Source organism: Manihot esculenta, chromosome 15, assembly GCF_001659605.2.
Source record: "Manihot esculenta cultivar AM560-2 chromosome 15, M.esculenta_v8, whole genome shotgun sequence".
In the NCBI taxonomy this organism is placed as follows: domain Eukaryota; kingdom Viridiplantae; phylum Streptophyta; class Magnoliopsida; order Malpighiales; family Euphorbiaceae; genus Manihot; species Manihot esculenta.
Genome location: NC_035175.2, coordinates 2,547,989 through 2,564,211, shown reverse-complemented (window position 1 = coordinate 2,564,211; position 16,223 = coordinate 2,547,989). Strand labels below are relative to the sequence as shown.

Genomic DNA, 16,223 nt, shown 5'->3' with positions numbered 1-16,223 from the left:
TCATAAAAATCATGGAGGATCTGAAGGAAGAACTCAAGATCGGCACGAGGGCGGCAGAGACTCACCTTGGCCAAAAATGGGGAGAAAAAGCTCACCCGTTCGGACATGGGGACCCCTTTATAAGTGGCTGGCCAAGCCACTTTCGGGGGCCTAACATGCCTCCGCATGCATGCCATGTTCGGCGGCCGAACCTGGACTTTCCTCACTTATGCCTTCGGAGGCCTAAAGCACTCCCGAGGCGCATGCATGTTCGGCGGCCGAACCCGAGTTTTCCTCCAATGCCATTTTCATGCAAAAACTCATTTTCTTTCTTGCTTAAAAACATAAAATGCATTAAAACATTTTATAAAAACATGGTTTTACTCTTCTAGAAGTCTCCGACACCCAAAATTCCACCGGACAGTAGGAATTCCGATACCAGAGTCTAGCTGGATATTACAAAGGTGGTTGAAAAAACCTTACACATCAGAGCGTCCGAATGGATCTGCAACTCCATGAATGTCTTATAGTTCAAGACGTGCTCTCGAGAATTTCTTGTTCCGTTGTAGGCTACCATAGTTGACATCATGAACTTCTTTGGTATGGTTTCTTGTTGAACCCATTTCACAAACGGTGATGAGGTTGGCAATAGGGGACTGCTATTGTCTCATGCTCTCAGTTCCGTTAGCGATTGTTTTTTTAGTCTTTTTAACTTTTGGTCTATATTTTCGTCTTCCCTTCTGGGCCTCTTTTCCAGGCAGTAGTTTTTTTCTATCTCTTCACTCTTCGACCTCTCTGTTGACTCAGAAGAGTAGCTCTCAGCCCCATTATTCTTGATAAGCTCCCTCACTACCCTGCCTCTAGCTCAAGCTATCGATTCGTTTCTTCAACTGGCTTTCCCATCTCCATCGTCTGTCCTCATGTTGTTCTGTTGAGGGATATGATAGTTCAATGAGGGTTAGGGCTCATTGGTGTTGGACCCTTCAGCTATAGGTGGTATTCTCAACGGGATACTGACACTCTCTGTTGTAACATCTGGCCTAGCCAGTAGGCAATGGTCTGTAACTGGAGAGCCATGTTTTGCCGTTCTTAGTTTGATAGGGTGGTTCGATTCCCAGTCCTGGCTGAGTTTAGTGAAGGATTAAACAATATGGGTAGTTGATTTACTGGGACAGTTGAGCTAGAAAACAAGAATTGTGGACCTTCCTAAATTGAGCTCAAGTTGTTTTTCCGATATAGTTTTCGTTGTGATTGGTCATGTCGATCTCAGTGGGTGAAATGATTATGAGAACTCCGGTGATGAAAAGATCTCTTTCGTTCCCACAAACGACGCTAATTGATATCTGAAATTCAGTAAAGGGTAGACTCTGTTATAAGTTATAGAAAGTAAATATGTTAATATAGGAAGTAAATATTGATAGATGGGTCAGTTGCTTAATCCTAGGGATTGTATAATCATAGACTTGATTTTTCTTCCTATTTAGATACCCTCTCTCATGTATAAATAGATTGTAATCTCTATTGTAAAATACAACAAATATTATCCTTCTACATGGTATCAGAGCCTTTCTCGTAGAGATTTAATTTTTCTCCCGTCAAAGTTTTTTTTAAGAAAAAAAAAATTTTTTTTTTGGAGACTTAGGGCTCTGTTTATTTGGGCTACCCATAACGGGTAATATTTGGATCTCACCATCGCTGGAGTCGCCACATCATTCCCTTGTCAGATCTGAGGTTTATTTGCCGTTCGGGTTTTGGGGAGGTGTTTTTATCGGTACTGTTCATCGGAACTGTTCACGGGTACTGTTCATCGGTACTGTTCACAAGTACTGTTCATCGGTACTGTTCACAAGTACTGTTCATCGACACTGTTCACGAGTACTGTTCACGTGGTACTGTTCACGCCGGGTACTGTTTTCTGATTCTGTGTTTCTTTTGTTGCTGTCGTTTTGGGTTTGTTGTCATGGTTGAAGTGAAAACCACCACCGTAACTGATGTGATTCCTATGATGACTAAAATCACGGAACACAAATTGAATGGATCTTCCAATCAAGGAATTTTGATATCTGCAGATGAGTATGCACAATTCGTCCAATACCAGACATCTCTAAAATCCTCTAATTCTTCCTCTATCACTGCAATTGCCGAGTCAGGTAACTCTACTACATGTCTTGTGTCTTCATCCTCAAAATGGGTTATTGATTCTGGTGCTACCGATCATATGTCAGGTAATTCTACCCTTTTGTCCAATCTTGAGTCTCGTACATCGCCTTCTTATGTTACTCTTGCTGATGGCACTAAATCTTCTGTCATTGGTTCTGGTCATGTCAACTTAACCCCTTCTCTTTCTGTATCCTCTGTGTTATGTCTTCCTAAGTTCGCATTTAATTTGCTTTCCGTTAGTAAACTCACTCGTGCATTGAATTGTTGTGTCTCATTTTTTCCTGATCACTGTGTTTTTCAGGATCTTTCGACGAAGCAGATTATTGGTAGAGGGAGCGAGTCAGAGGGTCTTTACATCTTGGATCAGCAACTACCTCGATCTCCTCGATCTCTGGTATGCTCCACGCGTTTAACACCTTTTGATGTTCATTGTCGTTTGGGGCATCCTTCCCTCTCAGTTTTAAAGAAGTTACATCCATAGTTTCATTCTTTGTCTACTCTAGATTGTGATTCTTGTCAATTTGCCAAACATCATCATTTACCTACACTGCCTCGAGTCAATAAACGGGCTTCGTCCCCCTTTGAGTTAGTACATTCAGATGTTTGGGGTCCTTGTCCTGTTGTGTCTAAGTCTGGCTTTAAGTATTTTGTTACTTTTGTTGATGATTTCTCTCGTACTACTTGGTTATTTTTAATGAAGAGTCGTTCAGAATTATTTTCTGTTTTTTGTGCATTTTATGCTGAAATTCAAACCCAATTCAATACTTCCATCCGTATATTGCAAAGTGATAATGCTAAAGAGTATCTCTCTGGGGAATTTCAATCTTATTTGTTACAAAAAGGGATTCTTCATCAGTCATCTTGTGTTGCCACTCCTTCACAAAATGGAGTTGCTGAAAGAAAAAATCGACATCTTCTTGAAGTAGCCAGAGCTCTCTTATTCCAAATGAAGGTACCTAAATGTTTTTGGGCTGATGCTGTATCCACTGCTTGTTTTTTGATCAATCGCATGCCTTCCTCCATCCTTCATGGTGATATCCCTTATAACATTTTGTTTCCCACTAAATATTTGTTTCCTATTGAGCCACGTATGTTTGGTTGTACATGTTTTGTTCGTGATGTTCGTCCACAGGTTACTAAATTGGATCCTAAATCACTCAAATGTGTCTTCCTTGGCTACTCTCGACGTTAGAAAGGGTATCGTTGTTTTTCTCCTGATCTGAATCGGTATCTTGTGTCTGCGGATGTAACATTCTTTGAGTCCACTCCATTTTTTCCGCCATCATCTGTTTATAACACCGAGGGGGAGGAAGATGACCTCTTGTTATACACTGTTCGCTCTTTGTCTCCTCAGACTACTCCTACACCTTTCGCTCATGTGCCAGGTCGCCCTCCCATCTTTCATGTGTATTCCAGACGCTTAGAGGACTCTGACTCCATTCCGCTACCTGCTTCTTCGTCGACAGATCCTGCTCCCACTGATCCTTCACTGTCTGATTTGGATTTGCCCATTGCTCTTCGCAAAGGTAAACGTACTTGCACTTATCCTATTTCATCTTGTGTCTCTTATGATCAATTATCCTCCTCTTCTTGTTGTTTTGTCACTGCTTTAGATTCTATTTCAATTCCCAAAACTGTTATTGAGGCTTTGTCCCATCCTGGTTGGCGTGCTGCAATGGAAGAGGAAATGATGGCCCTTGACACTAATGGTACTTGGGAGTTGATGTCCTTGCCCCCGGGAAAGCGGGCTATTGGGTGCAAATGAGTGTTTGCAGTAAAAGTAAACCCTGATGGATCTATTGCTCGCCTCAAGGCCTGTTTAGTGGCCAAAGGTTATGCACAAACTTATGGAGTTGACTATTCTGATACATTCTCTCCAGTTGCCAAGCTCGCATCTGTCCGATTGTTTATTTCCTTGGCGGCTACTCATGATTGGCCCTTGCATCAACTGGATATTAAAAATGCTTTTCTTCATGGTGATCTTCAGGAGGAGGTTTATATTGAGCAACCACCTGGTTTTGTTGCTCAGGGGGAGTCAAGTAAGGTTTGTAGACTTCGAAAATCCCTTTATGGCTTGAAACAGAGTCCTCGAGCATGGTTTGGCAGGTTTAGTGAGGTGGTCCAACAGTTTGGAATGAAGATGAGTAAGTGTGATCACTCAGTGTTTTATAGAAATTCTGATAGTGGAGTAATTCTGCTTGTAGTATATGTGGATGATATCGTTATTACAGGAAGTGACATTGCTGGCATTACATCCCTAAAAGAATTTCTTAAAACACAGTTTCACACAAAGGATTTGGGTTCCTTGAAATATTTCTTGGGAATTGAAGTTATGCGGTGTAAGAAAGGCATCTTCTTATCTCAAAGAAAATATGTTCTTGATTTGTTGGCAGAAACAGGAAAATTGAGTGCTAAGCCTTGTAGTACCCCAATGACCCCTAACCTTCAACTTACCACAGAAGACAGTGAGCCATTTGCAGATCCTGGAAGGTATAGAAGATTAGTTGGTAAGCTGAATTATTTGACTGTGACTCGTCCTGATATTGCATATTCAGTGAGTGTGGTAAGTCAGTTTATGTCCTCTCCTACTGTTGCCCAGTGGGATGCTCTGGGACAGATTCTTTGTTACCTTAAAGGGGCCCCAGGGCGAGGCCTATTCTATGGTAACCATGGGCACTCAAATATTGAATGCTTTTCTGATGCTGATTGGGCAGGCTCGAAAGTTGATAGGAGGTCAACTACTAGGTATTGTGTTTTTGTGGGAGGTAACTTGGTCTCATGGAAAAGTAAGAAACAAAATGTGGTCTCCCGTTCTAGTGCTGAATCTGAATATCGAGCCATGGCACAAGCCGTTTGTGAAATCTTGTGGATACGTCAACTGTTGGAAGAAGTTGGGTTTTCAAATTCGGTGCCGGCTAAGTTGTGGTGTGATAATCAAGCAGCTATCCACATTGCCTCCAATCCAGTATTTCACAAGAGGACCAAACACATCGAGATTGATTGTCATTTTGTTCGTGAAAAGGTTCAACAAAAGATAATATCAACAGAACATATCCGAACTGGAGAACAATTAGGAGATATTTTCACTAAAGCTCTAAATGGGACTCGAGTTGATTATATATGTAACAAGTTGGGCATGATTAACATTTATGATCCAACTTGAGGGGGAGTGTTATAAGTTATAGAAAGTAAATATGTTAATATAGGAAGTAAATATTGATAGATGGGTCAGTTGCTTAATCCTAGGGATTGTATAATCATAGACTTGATTTTCCTTCCTATTTAGATACCCTCTCTCATGTATAAATAGATTGTAATCTTTATTGTGAAATACAACAAATATTATCCTTCTACAGACTCAAAGTGTATTTTGGTAAACTTGATTTGTTCCTCCCTTGCTTCCTTTTATTCTTTTTCTTTTTTGTCATTTAGTAACGTGTAACCGTCGTTTTACGTTCGTACCCTCCTATCATAATCACGTTGGTCGTACGTACGGACATACCACATCTTTTTCTATCATCAGGTGGCCATTTAATTCTATCCAGCGCCAGGTGGACATGATTTCAGACATCACGGAGTTTGTTGTCCCATAAAACTAAGGGGTTATTCATGACTCGGCCCCCCACATGTAGGCCTGCACCCAGACAAGCTCGTCAAAGTAAGTCCAGCACAAGTCAAAAAGCTTGTATATAGAGTAGGTTCGAGCATTAGACCCTAATAAAACTAAGACTCAACATTTCTAACATAGCTTCAATCATGACCGGGGTATCTAAGCCTGATCGTCATCAATATTTTATAAACAAATAATTAATATATATATATAATAGAAAGTCAATTCTAAAATGTAATATGTGAATTTTATTTTATTTTTTTTATAAAAAATTCACTTATTTATACGTTACAATTTATTTGATTCATAGTAAATCGGATCTAAATAAATATTATATATATATATATACCTTTACCATCAGAAAATAAGATAATAATTCACAAGCAAATGAAATGTCTACAACTCAGAAAGAAAGATGATAAGTTTATATTTGTTCATAAGAATGAATTTATTACCCTAGCATATAATAATATTTATGCACTTCTCCAATCAGGGTTAATTACCGAATAGGAAGGTGCGGGTAGCTAGCTTTCTTTTTTCTTTTTTTTTTTTTGTCTCAAAAGATATTTTATTGAACACGACTAAGGAGCATTTGGCACTTAGAAGACAAATTATATACAGAGAAACAAAGATATTTACATATTTACTTGTGGTGATGGAGCAATATAGAGGATGATGGTATTCAATTAAAGCAAGTTGCCGAGTTGAATTAAACTAATGCGAATAAAAGAAATAAAAAATATAGCAGCTTTAAAAAGTCTTGGGAGGAAGAGTGTAGAGCCGCACCGTATATACCCGACACACCCAAATCTAACCAAGATTTTTATAAAGAGCTGCAACGTTCAAGAAATTGTTTGGGGCCCACACTGACCTGAAGAGATATCGAATCCTATCTCATCTCCCCTACCCCCGACACCTACCTTTTGGTTTTGAAGCGAATTATTTAGCCCAATATCTGCGAAGCCCAAAAAGAGCCAACCTCTGGACCTAATGCAGCCACCAATTGCATATTTGCTCCCGCCATGGGCAAGCTGCACAAGCATGACAAGTCATCAATGGTATAGCCAAGGGTAGCAAACATCAAAGGGGGCATTCAAAACATAGCTTTTTTTTTCATTGGAGCTAATAACGTTCTTAATTTTACTTTAGTAGCGTCGGAAGATTTCATGCAGCAGCATCAACAGTATGATTGCCAACTTCCTTATGCACAAAAGCTTTCAGATACTCTTTCCTGCAAACACGGATCCCCATCAAGACTCGACAAAACAAATTGAATTTTCTATTAGCAATATGTGTACAACTAAATATCAATAACAATGAAAATGAGAAGGAGCATACCTTGCGTGTAGATGATCAAGTGGACAGTTGAATGGTGTCCAAATTGGATCACCCACAAAAAGTCGCATTGCCTACACATATTTGTATTAACAGAAACTAATTATATGATGAGGGAAGCGGGCGTTAAGTAAAAGATGAATAGAACTCCAAAATATGAATGACATATGCCAAGCATCCAATATCAGACATGAGCATGTATAAACAACAGAACTGCTGTATGCCAACTTCGAAATCATTCAGCATATTCATCTTCACATCTACAGAACCCCAAGGATATCATGCCAAAGGAGTCCCACATCAAGAGATGAAGAAGCACTAGTGGAACTACCTAGGCAACCCAATATTTAATGCCTAATTGTCCTTGCTCTCGCATAACCAATAATATTCCCTACGACAGGAAATAAGACCTGGTTTAAAATTCCTCAACCTTCACATGATATATGAACTTATCCATCCCAAGCATGGTAGCACGTAGAAAACCCATAAAGCATTCACTCTGCAACTAAGATCTGTGACCTGAGTACTTGATAAGATGTCGCTCAGTACTTTTTATGTAACAAAATTATGGCAGCCCATATTTTAGAATAAAATTAGTATTCATGTCCCAAGCAACATCTTACATCAAATCCATCCTACATCACGCAAACCAAATCTCAAAACAATAGTCCTCAGGCACTTAACCCAAATGACTTTTGAATGTATCAGGTTGCTAGAAATTATAGCACAGTCTAAATAACATCTGCACAGCATGACACCACAAAGCCAAACACTTCGGTTGAAAGTTGTACTAATCAACGGCAATAGCAATAAGCAATAAACAATAACCATGCATTACATGCCATGTCTTCTTGTAAGACAGATACAGCCCCATACTTGACGTTGTGGTAATAGACTGAAAGCAACAAGACTACCAACCACATAATCATGGGAATATTGGTCAGCAAAATTACAATCACTCTGTGCAGAGTTAATAATGGTATTAGTTATGGTGGCACAATGGCATTAGAAGTCATCGTTATGCTTCGACATAACTCATAAGGCTCCAGACCAACATATAAGCATCAAAAGAATGAATTTGACTTTCATGATTATCTTCCAATTACCAAAGAGGAGGGAGGCGGAAAAGGAAGGACACTTCAATTACACTTTCCCCTCCAATAAAGAGACACACTTGCAAACAACTCATATTCTTACATATATAATTGAATATATTAATGTAATTATCTGTATCCAGTGCAAACCGATGATAATTTCCAGCAGGCAAGACAATTATTTCCCCTTTCTTCATTCAGACATGAATCCAGCAGTCAGTTATGATACCTGACATCAAAACAACCTCAACAAAGTGGAAATTCCTATCAGGCCTGAACAGAGAGGTACTAGTCAAATAACACACTTGCACACAGAGGTCTTACCACTTCCAGCCAGACAGTAGTGGATCTCCTCATCAGTGTGAAGATGTTCTTCCAAGAAGGTTTTAATCTTTTCATCACATTTTAGCAGATTGTCTGGGCAAATCTCAATATTGTCCTGATGATAAAGTCATAGTGATCAAAATTACTTGTCAAACATAAAACCAATTGAGTTTTTAGACATTGAAAAGAAAATGAAGAATAACACCTTTGTGAGCAAACATCATTCTGGGTAGGCCCAAGAACTACCCCTCTAAAATTACAGGGTCTAAATCTTATTGATTTTTGCTTCTTTGTATAACATTCATTTATTACATCACTTCATCAAAGATGGCAAAAAAATCAAGAGAAACTTAACTGTGAAAATTTTGCCCAAATTGGCATTCCCATATCAGAGAACAACAATTTCTTGGTCATTGTTAAAGCAATCGTTCCTGACCCTGAAATGAATAGCCTATAAGGAAAAAGTGATAGATATGAAATTAACTAATAAGTTAGCAAAACAAACCTTATAAGAATATCCACATTCCTCATGGATTTTCTTCAATTCTTCATCTGTTTCATGTTTGTCAGCATCTAGTTTCCAACCAAGCACTCCGAGCTCTGGAATGCAAGACAATTGTCCAGTGTAGCAGAGTTGAATATCCTTAACTACTTGATGATCACATAAAGATAAGGTGTGTTCTGGTAATGCTTACCAGCAAGTTGGTCCAAGGATACAAATTCCTTAGGGTCCTTGTGATGTCTCTGGTCCTCATAACTATTATCCATGTCCCAAGCCTGAATGACTTCTTTCCTAGTATCCTGGTGGAAATTACAAAACAAGAGAAAAAACTCATCACAATATTGCTATACTTTCCTCTTTTGGAAACTAATGAAAACCAGGGAAACCTAGGATTTAATTAAGTTTATGCATCTTTTTGCAACCATTTAAAGAGAAAACAAAAAAATAGAGCCAGCCTTCAGAAAATTTTGAGCCAATTCCACTCTGAATAAAAAACTGCTCGCAGTCTACATTAAAAGTTCAAAGAAAGAACTTCAGAAAATGATATCAATTTTGGAGATAAATAGCATCAGATGCTCAGAGGCCAATCTAGCTCCTTGTACTAGAAGTTCTGAAGGTTCTATAATACATTTTAAAGAATATATATATAACTGAGAGTGAAAAACTACTAAATCAAGTTTCCCAAACCATAATTTGAACACCAGTTACAGAAAGAATAATACCTATAGCACCAAATGGATCTTAGATTAATCATCCTGTACAGCTATGATATAAATTTACCACATCAAGTGCACACCTGGAGAGTAAAAAAAAAAAAAACGTAAAGAGAGAAGGCAAAAAAGATACCCTTGTTCCAAAAGCATTCTTTTATTATTTTTAATAGAGCAGCATAAACCCTACCACTTGCAAAATCCTTGCTGAATATTTCCCTTACATTACATTTAATATTTTCTTTTAAGCTATACAACTGACATTTAATGAACCAACGAAGCATTACTCACTCCAACTTGAGCTCCAATCCAGGCGACACTTATTAGTCGGTCCGCAAAAAAAATTGATTGTCACCATCTACATAGACAAGTTAAATAATCTATCTTAATTAAAATTGCACTGACCAGAAAGTCAAAATTCAATTAAAAAATGGAAGTCACATTGAAAATAATCAAATATGTACGAGATTCTGAAAAGCAAATAGGGTTTGTCTGCGTAAAAGGATAGTACCTAGGAACTTGGACAAGCTGTGACAAAATATCAAAACGACTTGGCGTGACTATTCATTATTATGAATTTATGAATATTAAGAAGAAGAATTTTCTCGGAAATAAGTTTTCTATGAAAACAAAAGGATAGCTAAATATATTGCAAAGGAGCTTAACAATTACCTGGTTCGGGGCAACCATTTTTCCCTTGCTCGTTTTCGCCTCTCTGCTCTCCCCCTGTGGCTTTTTTCCAGAGTGCACAAGGAGAAATGTAGAATGGCGCTTGTTTGCAAACAAGAGCAAGCGCGGGGTTTGTTGAAAGACTACAATGCCCTTAGATGTACAAGGGAATGAGAAAATATTTACGCAGTGGTTGCACGTGCAACAATTGTATACTATTATTGTATTGATTAAATACAAAACATTATTATTTAGATCTAAATGGGCCTTCATACAAGAACCCGGCCTCAAAAGGGCCCTCATCTTCCGGCCTTAAAATCACTGCAGCAGCAACTCTTTATGCATTTTATCTTCTAACTTGAAAGTAAAGGAAAATTATAAATTTAAAATCTTTATATCACAGCATAGAGAATTACCATATGAATAGAGCCGAACTATGGTTTGCAAAGTAGTTGTTGATGGCATTATCATTTCTTGTATGGTAGTTCTTGCTGGTTTGCTGATAGCTACTGTAAACAAACTAGGGTTAGATGAAGTAGTGCAATGGATTTCTTTTTTTGAATCTCTTGACATGGTCAAGAACAAGGAGCTGAAAACAACAACTATGTATTGATTGATCATTACATGTCTCTTAGATCTTTCCCCTTTATTTTGTCCCCATGTCCTTGGGAGCTAGCTAGTGACTATAGTCTTACAGTTCTCAGTAGGGAATATAATTAAAATGAATAATTGAAAACAGCCCTCCCTCTCTATGATTATCATTTTTCCAACTATATAGTACAGTTCAGCTCCTAGATAAAATAAAACTAATTTAGTTGCGCCAGATTCAGAGAAAATTATAGTTATTAAGAGGGTTGATTTTTGAAGTGAATTATTGAAACGCCTTTGGAGTTGGAACTAAAGATGGTAGTCCTCATTCTTGAGAAGAAGTCTATGGTCCTATACCACCTAGTCCACCGGCAACCCCAACAACACTGTCAAATCAAATATCACTTCAAATATCATTTCCCCTTTATCTTTGATAGATCTCTCAGAACCCAAGAGCAAAGCCAAAGGCTACCAAAGAAATGGGCAAACTGACTCAGAATTCAGACCTTTAATATTCTATTTAGAGCCATCACACCACTCAACAAGCCGCCTAACCTCTCCCCTTTCAATTGCCCATTGTCCTTCCTCTCCTCTCTTGTCATTCTGTCTAGCCCAATCCAGCAAATAATTATACCACCAAAATAATATATGAAAACATTTTTTTTCTTATATAAACTATAAAATTTTAGTATTTTTAGTATATCGAAATTCCCATTATTATCATGATCATACTCTTAATTTTTACAAGAAATTGAAAAAAGGAAATGCTAGTGGTCTAGTGGGCAGATAACAAAGACACTGTGAGGAAATATAGGGTGGAATTTCATGACCACTTCCATAAATATCATCTCATTGATTGATTGATTGATTTAAAGTTGGGTGGGGCCATATGAAGATAGAGTACGTGAGGGCTTTTCTTTTTACAGTCATCTTTTTTTCTTTTCTTTTATTTATTTTACCTTATTCAATATAAACAACACTGCTTTATGCAAACCCACAGGAAAATATACGTTCAGCTTCAAATTGTATGTGCACAGGAAACTCAACAGGCCCCTCGTGTGCCCTGAAATTTCGTAAAGGTTCCACCACTTAAACTCGGAGTGATAGATCAACTTTAATTATCATAAAATTAACTGATTTACTTAATTAATCATATTATAAAGCTTTTATAACACATGGGCAGTGTTCAAAAACTACGAAACAATTGACTAACACTTGATAATGCATTCACAATATAGAAATGTAAAGAGAGATGATGAAATTTGCTTATATTTTTTTTTTAAATAGGGATTGGGAGAGTCGAACCTTAAAACCTCTCACGTTAAGCCTATTTATTTATACTTTTACTTCCTTTTACCGGCTAGAAAATAGTATAGATTAAAAAGTACCTGTATTCACTTGCAGGAAAAAAGAAAAGGACAACGTATTATTATACTATTCAGACATGGTTAAACCTGAAGGAAAAAGACCAAGGCAAACTGGGTTCATATTTGAAAGAGAAACTTTGTAAATCTGTTTCAGGTGAGTCTGGAAAGCAATTTGTCTCCCAGTCAATGAACATTCCACATGCCAACAGTCTATACCTCATCACAAATATTAATTGCCTGCTACCATTTAAATCGATAACTCAAATTTTTATTGCACATACCATAAGTTTATTATTATTAAAGAAATTTATGGATTTTATCAGGGGTAATTTGGGGATACGAAATTGATGAGACTCTCAGGTATAATATGGAGAAAAAGAGGGGGGTGGGAAGGGAGATTAATCATTTAGAATTTTTAAATAATGGTAATAAGAACCAATTTCAGACTGCAGACAAGAAACGAAAAGAAACAAACAAAGAGTAGTGTCCCCATCGTTTTTCCTTTGATGGCTCACTCTCCCGAATTTTGCTTCATAATACTATAATTGAAAATGGAAACCCATGTTTTTGTTCACATGCCAAAGCTTTCAAGGGCTAAGTTTTCATCAAAACATCTCCGTTTTTCTCCTTCTGCAAAACTGCCCATTTCTTCTTGTTATTGCTACATAGTCTGCAAAATACATTTGTTCACTAGTGGCATTTAGATAGAGAGAGAGCAACCCAGCGCTCCAGATACCCTTCTTAGAACAGAAACATTATAGCTTGTAAATCTATAGTTTAGGTCACTAAAAATCTTTTTTACTCAGCTGCTTCTGTCCTACTTGGAAGTAAAACTTCCTATTTTCATTGTCAGTAAAAACGAAATAAGAGAGAGAAGGCTTTAAGCATCGCAGGCTCGCAGCTTCTGTTCTTATGTAAAGAAACTCATCTTAATTACAGCTTTTACTCAGTTCCATCTGTCTCTTAATGAACTTTGCATCAATACAAGTGAGTGAAAAAATAAAAAAAGGAAGAAGAGATCATTAACACGAGAGGGAGAGAGAGAGGAGATCTCTCTTGGTAATCTCACCTCTACAACTTACATTCCCGGAGTTCCTTGTCCGGAGTCAAAATCATCATAATGCAAAGCATGGAAAGGCACCACAAGACCACCTCCTTCGAGCTTCAATAGTTAACCAAATAGTAACAGAACAAAAAACCTTTTTTTTTTATATCAAGGCATGAACAGCTTGTTTCCACACTTGCATCTCCAAGCCTCTGGGTAATACTCTAATGGAATACTAAAACCAGGTTGAATCGGCACATGAACCGGTTTACATGGTGAACACTTTCCGCACTTGGATCTACACGTGGGTGGTGAAGAACCTGGTCCACTAAGTCGTTTCTGACTGAGAACTCTGTCAAACACCCTTAACGCTCTTCTTCTCTCCCCGTCGTTCCTCTCTGAAAACCCATTACCTGCACAATAGAGAAGCTAATTAAGACTTGAATTAACAATGGAAGAAGAGGGTGTAGCTTAGTTAGTGAAGTGAAGTGAAGTGTCGGATGATTGATTCAGAATCCTACCGTGTAAGGAGAAAGTGGTAACCGAAGAAGATAAGAAAAGGAGAAAAGTGAAGGCAGTGAGCAGCGTTGATAGGTGGCGGTGGCGTAGGAGGGCCATCGCCAAGGTGGAGGTGAGGAAGCAACAAGTGTTGTGTACTGAAAAAGAAAGAAAGAAAAGGGCCTAAGACGGGAGCATAGGTTTAGTGAGAGAGAGAGAGAGGTAATTGCAAAAGTTTTTGCGTGTGAGCGTGTGGGAGGAGAGGTCTAAGTCAAAGACATATACCGAAAAGATTAGAGAAAATGTGAGGAACAGGTGAAGTTTTGTTTTATTGTTTGGCCAAAGGGAGAGGGGTGGGCTCTACCCTGAATGATTGGCACGTAGTTGCATAGTATTATAAATCAGACCATCCATTTCCGCCGGCCGGATTCTGATTTCTATACCTCGGATTTCTCCCAATTTTCCATCAATTTTTAAATACTTTAATTACTTCCATGTCGTCATCGGTTTAAGGGCTTAACAAAATAAACAAGGACAAGGGCATTCCAAAAATATTGATGATTTATAAAAAATGTCTTTGAAATTATTGCAATACATGGTAAATACCATTCAAAAAGAACATGTAGTACATAAACTAAAATATTATTATTGGAAGTATATAATTCACATATATTTATCTCGAAAATAGAGGATTATGGATGTGATTATATAAAATTAAAAATTAAAATTAAATTAAAATTTTATTTAATTAGAATAAATAGATTAAAAAATATAAAAAATTCTCTTATTTAATTTATATTGTTAAAATATATTTTTAAAAAGTAATTTAGTTAAGTAACCCTTAGTAAGTAATTACACTTTTCCTATTAATAAATTACTTATTTATTATTTAATTTATTATATTTTAAATTATATTATAAATATTGTTATTGTTTATAAATTAAAAATAAATTTATCTTTTTTAAAAGTAAATTTAAATATCAAACACATTTTTATTATACCTATTCATCTTATAATTTTTATTTATATTATTTTTTATATATTAAAAAATAAAATTTATTTTATTAGTTTTACAATTATATTTATTTTAAATATATTAAATTTTATTAAATATTAAAAATATTGTAATAGATTCCTTAAAAATAAAATAAAATAAAATAAAATTATAATAATTAATTTATATGTTATTATAATATGAAAAAAAGTGAATAATAATTTTAAGATAATTAAAAAATAAAAAATTGATAAAAATTATGAGATGGTGGAAGTATTATTTATAAATTTATATTTATTAAAAAATATAGTTTTTAAGAAATAAAAAATTTTGAACCAAACGAATCTAAAGTGATCCAATCAAAATTAAACACTGAAACAGTTATTTCTGAGTGAAGTCTAGTTAGGATTGAACTTGATGGTTCATGATCTCTCGTTATCAGCATATGAGAGAGAGAGAGAGAGAGAGAGAGAGGAGGAAGTAATGAGGGTGTAATAAGAGAAACATGGCAAAGGAAGGCTAAAAGGTAATATTTCCAAAAGAAGAGGGTGTTCAGGTGGAGGCTACAGCACCCGTGTGGTAGCGTACGTGTGCAAGGGTAGGGAGTGCTGTCTCGTACGAGAACGAATATCTGCGTCAAGGACTCAAGGTTTAACCTTCCCCTCTTCAACAACCCTTTCATTTTACCTCTCACCCATTATTATTATTAAATTATTATTATTAAAGTTTAAACCTCTCTCTATCCCTCCTTCGAGTACTATGGGCTAATAAATATGGGATGGACCCACTGAATTGGGACCCATCAAGCGAACAGCAGACCGAACGTGTTTGACAGCGTTACTTTACTTGCAGATATGGTAAAACTATATAATAATAATTATCATAAATATTAAATGAACCCAACTCAACCCCTCCGTGATCTTTCTGTGAGTGCGGGCCTAAGCAAAACCTACCACAGCTTCGCAATTGGGTTTGAAATTTCTGCTCTGCAAACAGTGATCAATGGAGTTTTGGGTTCGGTGGCTTGCATTTAAGGCCGGAAGCTAAGCTAAGTTCAATACTTACACATCACTGCCTTGCTCAGTTCCCGGTTTGTGTCTGATAGAGCAACCACCAAGATTAGCACGCCACATTTAACCTTGGAAAATAGTTAATTCTTCTTCTTTTTTTTCATCTTTCTACCAGTTAATAGCTTAGACCTGAAGATGATTAAATCAATAATATATAGATAGACACAAATAGAACTTTACTCGTTAAATGGAAAGCATCAGGATTAGGATTAGGTAGTACGAAAACAATCAGCGAAGCATTTTGGGTGCAATATTAACGTCATGAGAGAATGATGGGA

At 36.9% G+C, this 16,223-nt stretch overlaps 1 protein-coding gene and 1 long non-coding RNA gene across 5 annotated transcripts; both read right to left on the bottom strand.

Annotated features, from left to right (window-relative positions):
- Window positions 1-6,402: 6,402 nt before the first annotated feature.
- LOC110600863 lies at window positions 6,403-10,694 on the bottom strand. Of its 4 annotated transcripts, XR_002485741.2 has the most exons (12): window positions 10,387-10,685; window positions 10,226-10,242; window positions 10,006-10,072; window positions 9,727-9,800; window positions 9,198-9,303; window positions 9,008-9,102; window positions 8,858-8,939; window positions 8,503-8,617; window positions 8,329-8,423; window positions 7,088-7,158; window positions 6,894-6,980; window positions 6,403-6,780 (listed from the first exon to the last, which is right to left on the bottom strand). It is a non-coding gene; the product is annotated as an uncharacterized LOC110600863 (long non-coding RNA). The 4 variants fall into 4 exon arrangements; XR_002485742.2 differs by having other exon boundaries at window positions 7,088-8,407; window positions 10,387-10,694; XR_002485739.2 differs by having other exon boundaries at window positions 7,088-8,423; window positions 10,387-10,692.
- Window positions 10,695-13,151: 2,457 nt separating this feature from the next.
- Window positions 13,152-14,116, bottom strand: LOC110600862 (EPIDERMAL PATTERNING FACTOR-like protein 4). Its single transcript, XM_021737768.2, has 2 exons — window positions 13,905-14,116; window positions 13,152-13,796 (listed from the first exon to the last, which is right to left on the bottom strand). The coding sequence occupies exons 1-2, from the start codon at window positions 13,999-14,001 to the stop codon at window positions 13,552-13,554; spliced, it is 342 nt and encodes a 113-aa protein (XP_021593460.1). The 5' UTR covers window positions 14,002-14,116; the 3' UTR covers window positions 13,152-13,551.
- Window positions 14,117-16,223: the final 2,107 nt, after the last annotated feature.

Excerpts from the sequence above, each read along its gene's own strand:
- LOC110600862 (XM_021737768.2), bottom strand. The coding sequence starts at position 14,001 with ATGGCCCTCCTACGCCACCGCCACCTATCAACGCTGCTCACTGCCTTC. Across the intron at positions 13,797-13,904 it reads TACCACTTTCTCCTTACACG|GTAATGGGTTTTCAGAGAGG; the intron begins GTAGGATTCTGA and ends TCTATTGTGCAG.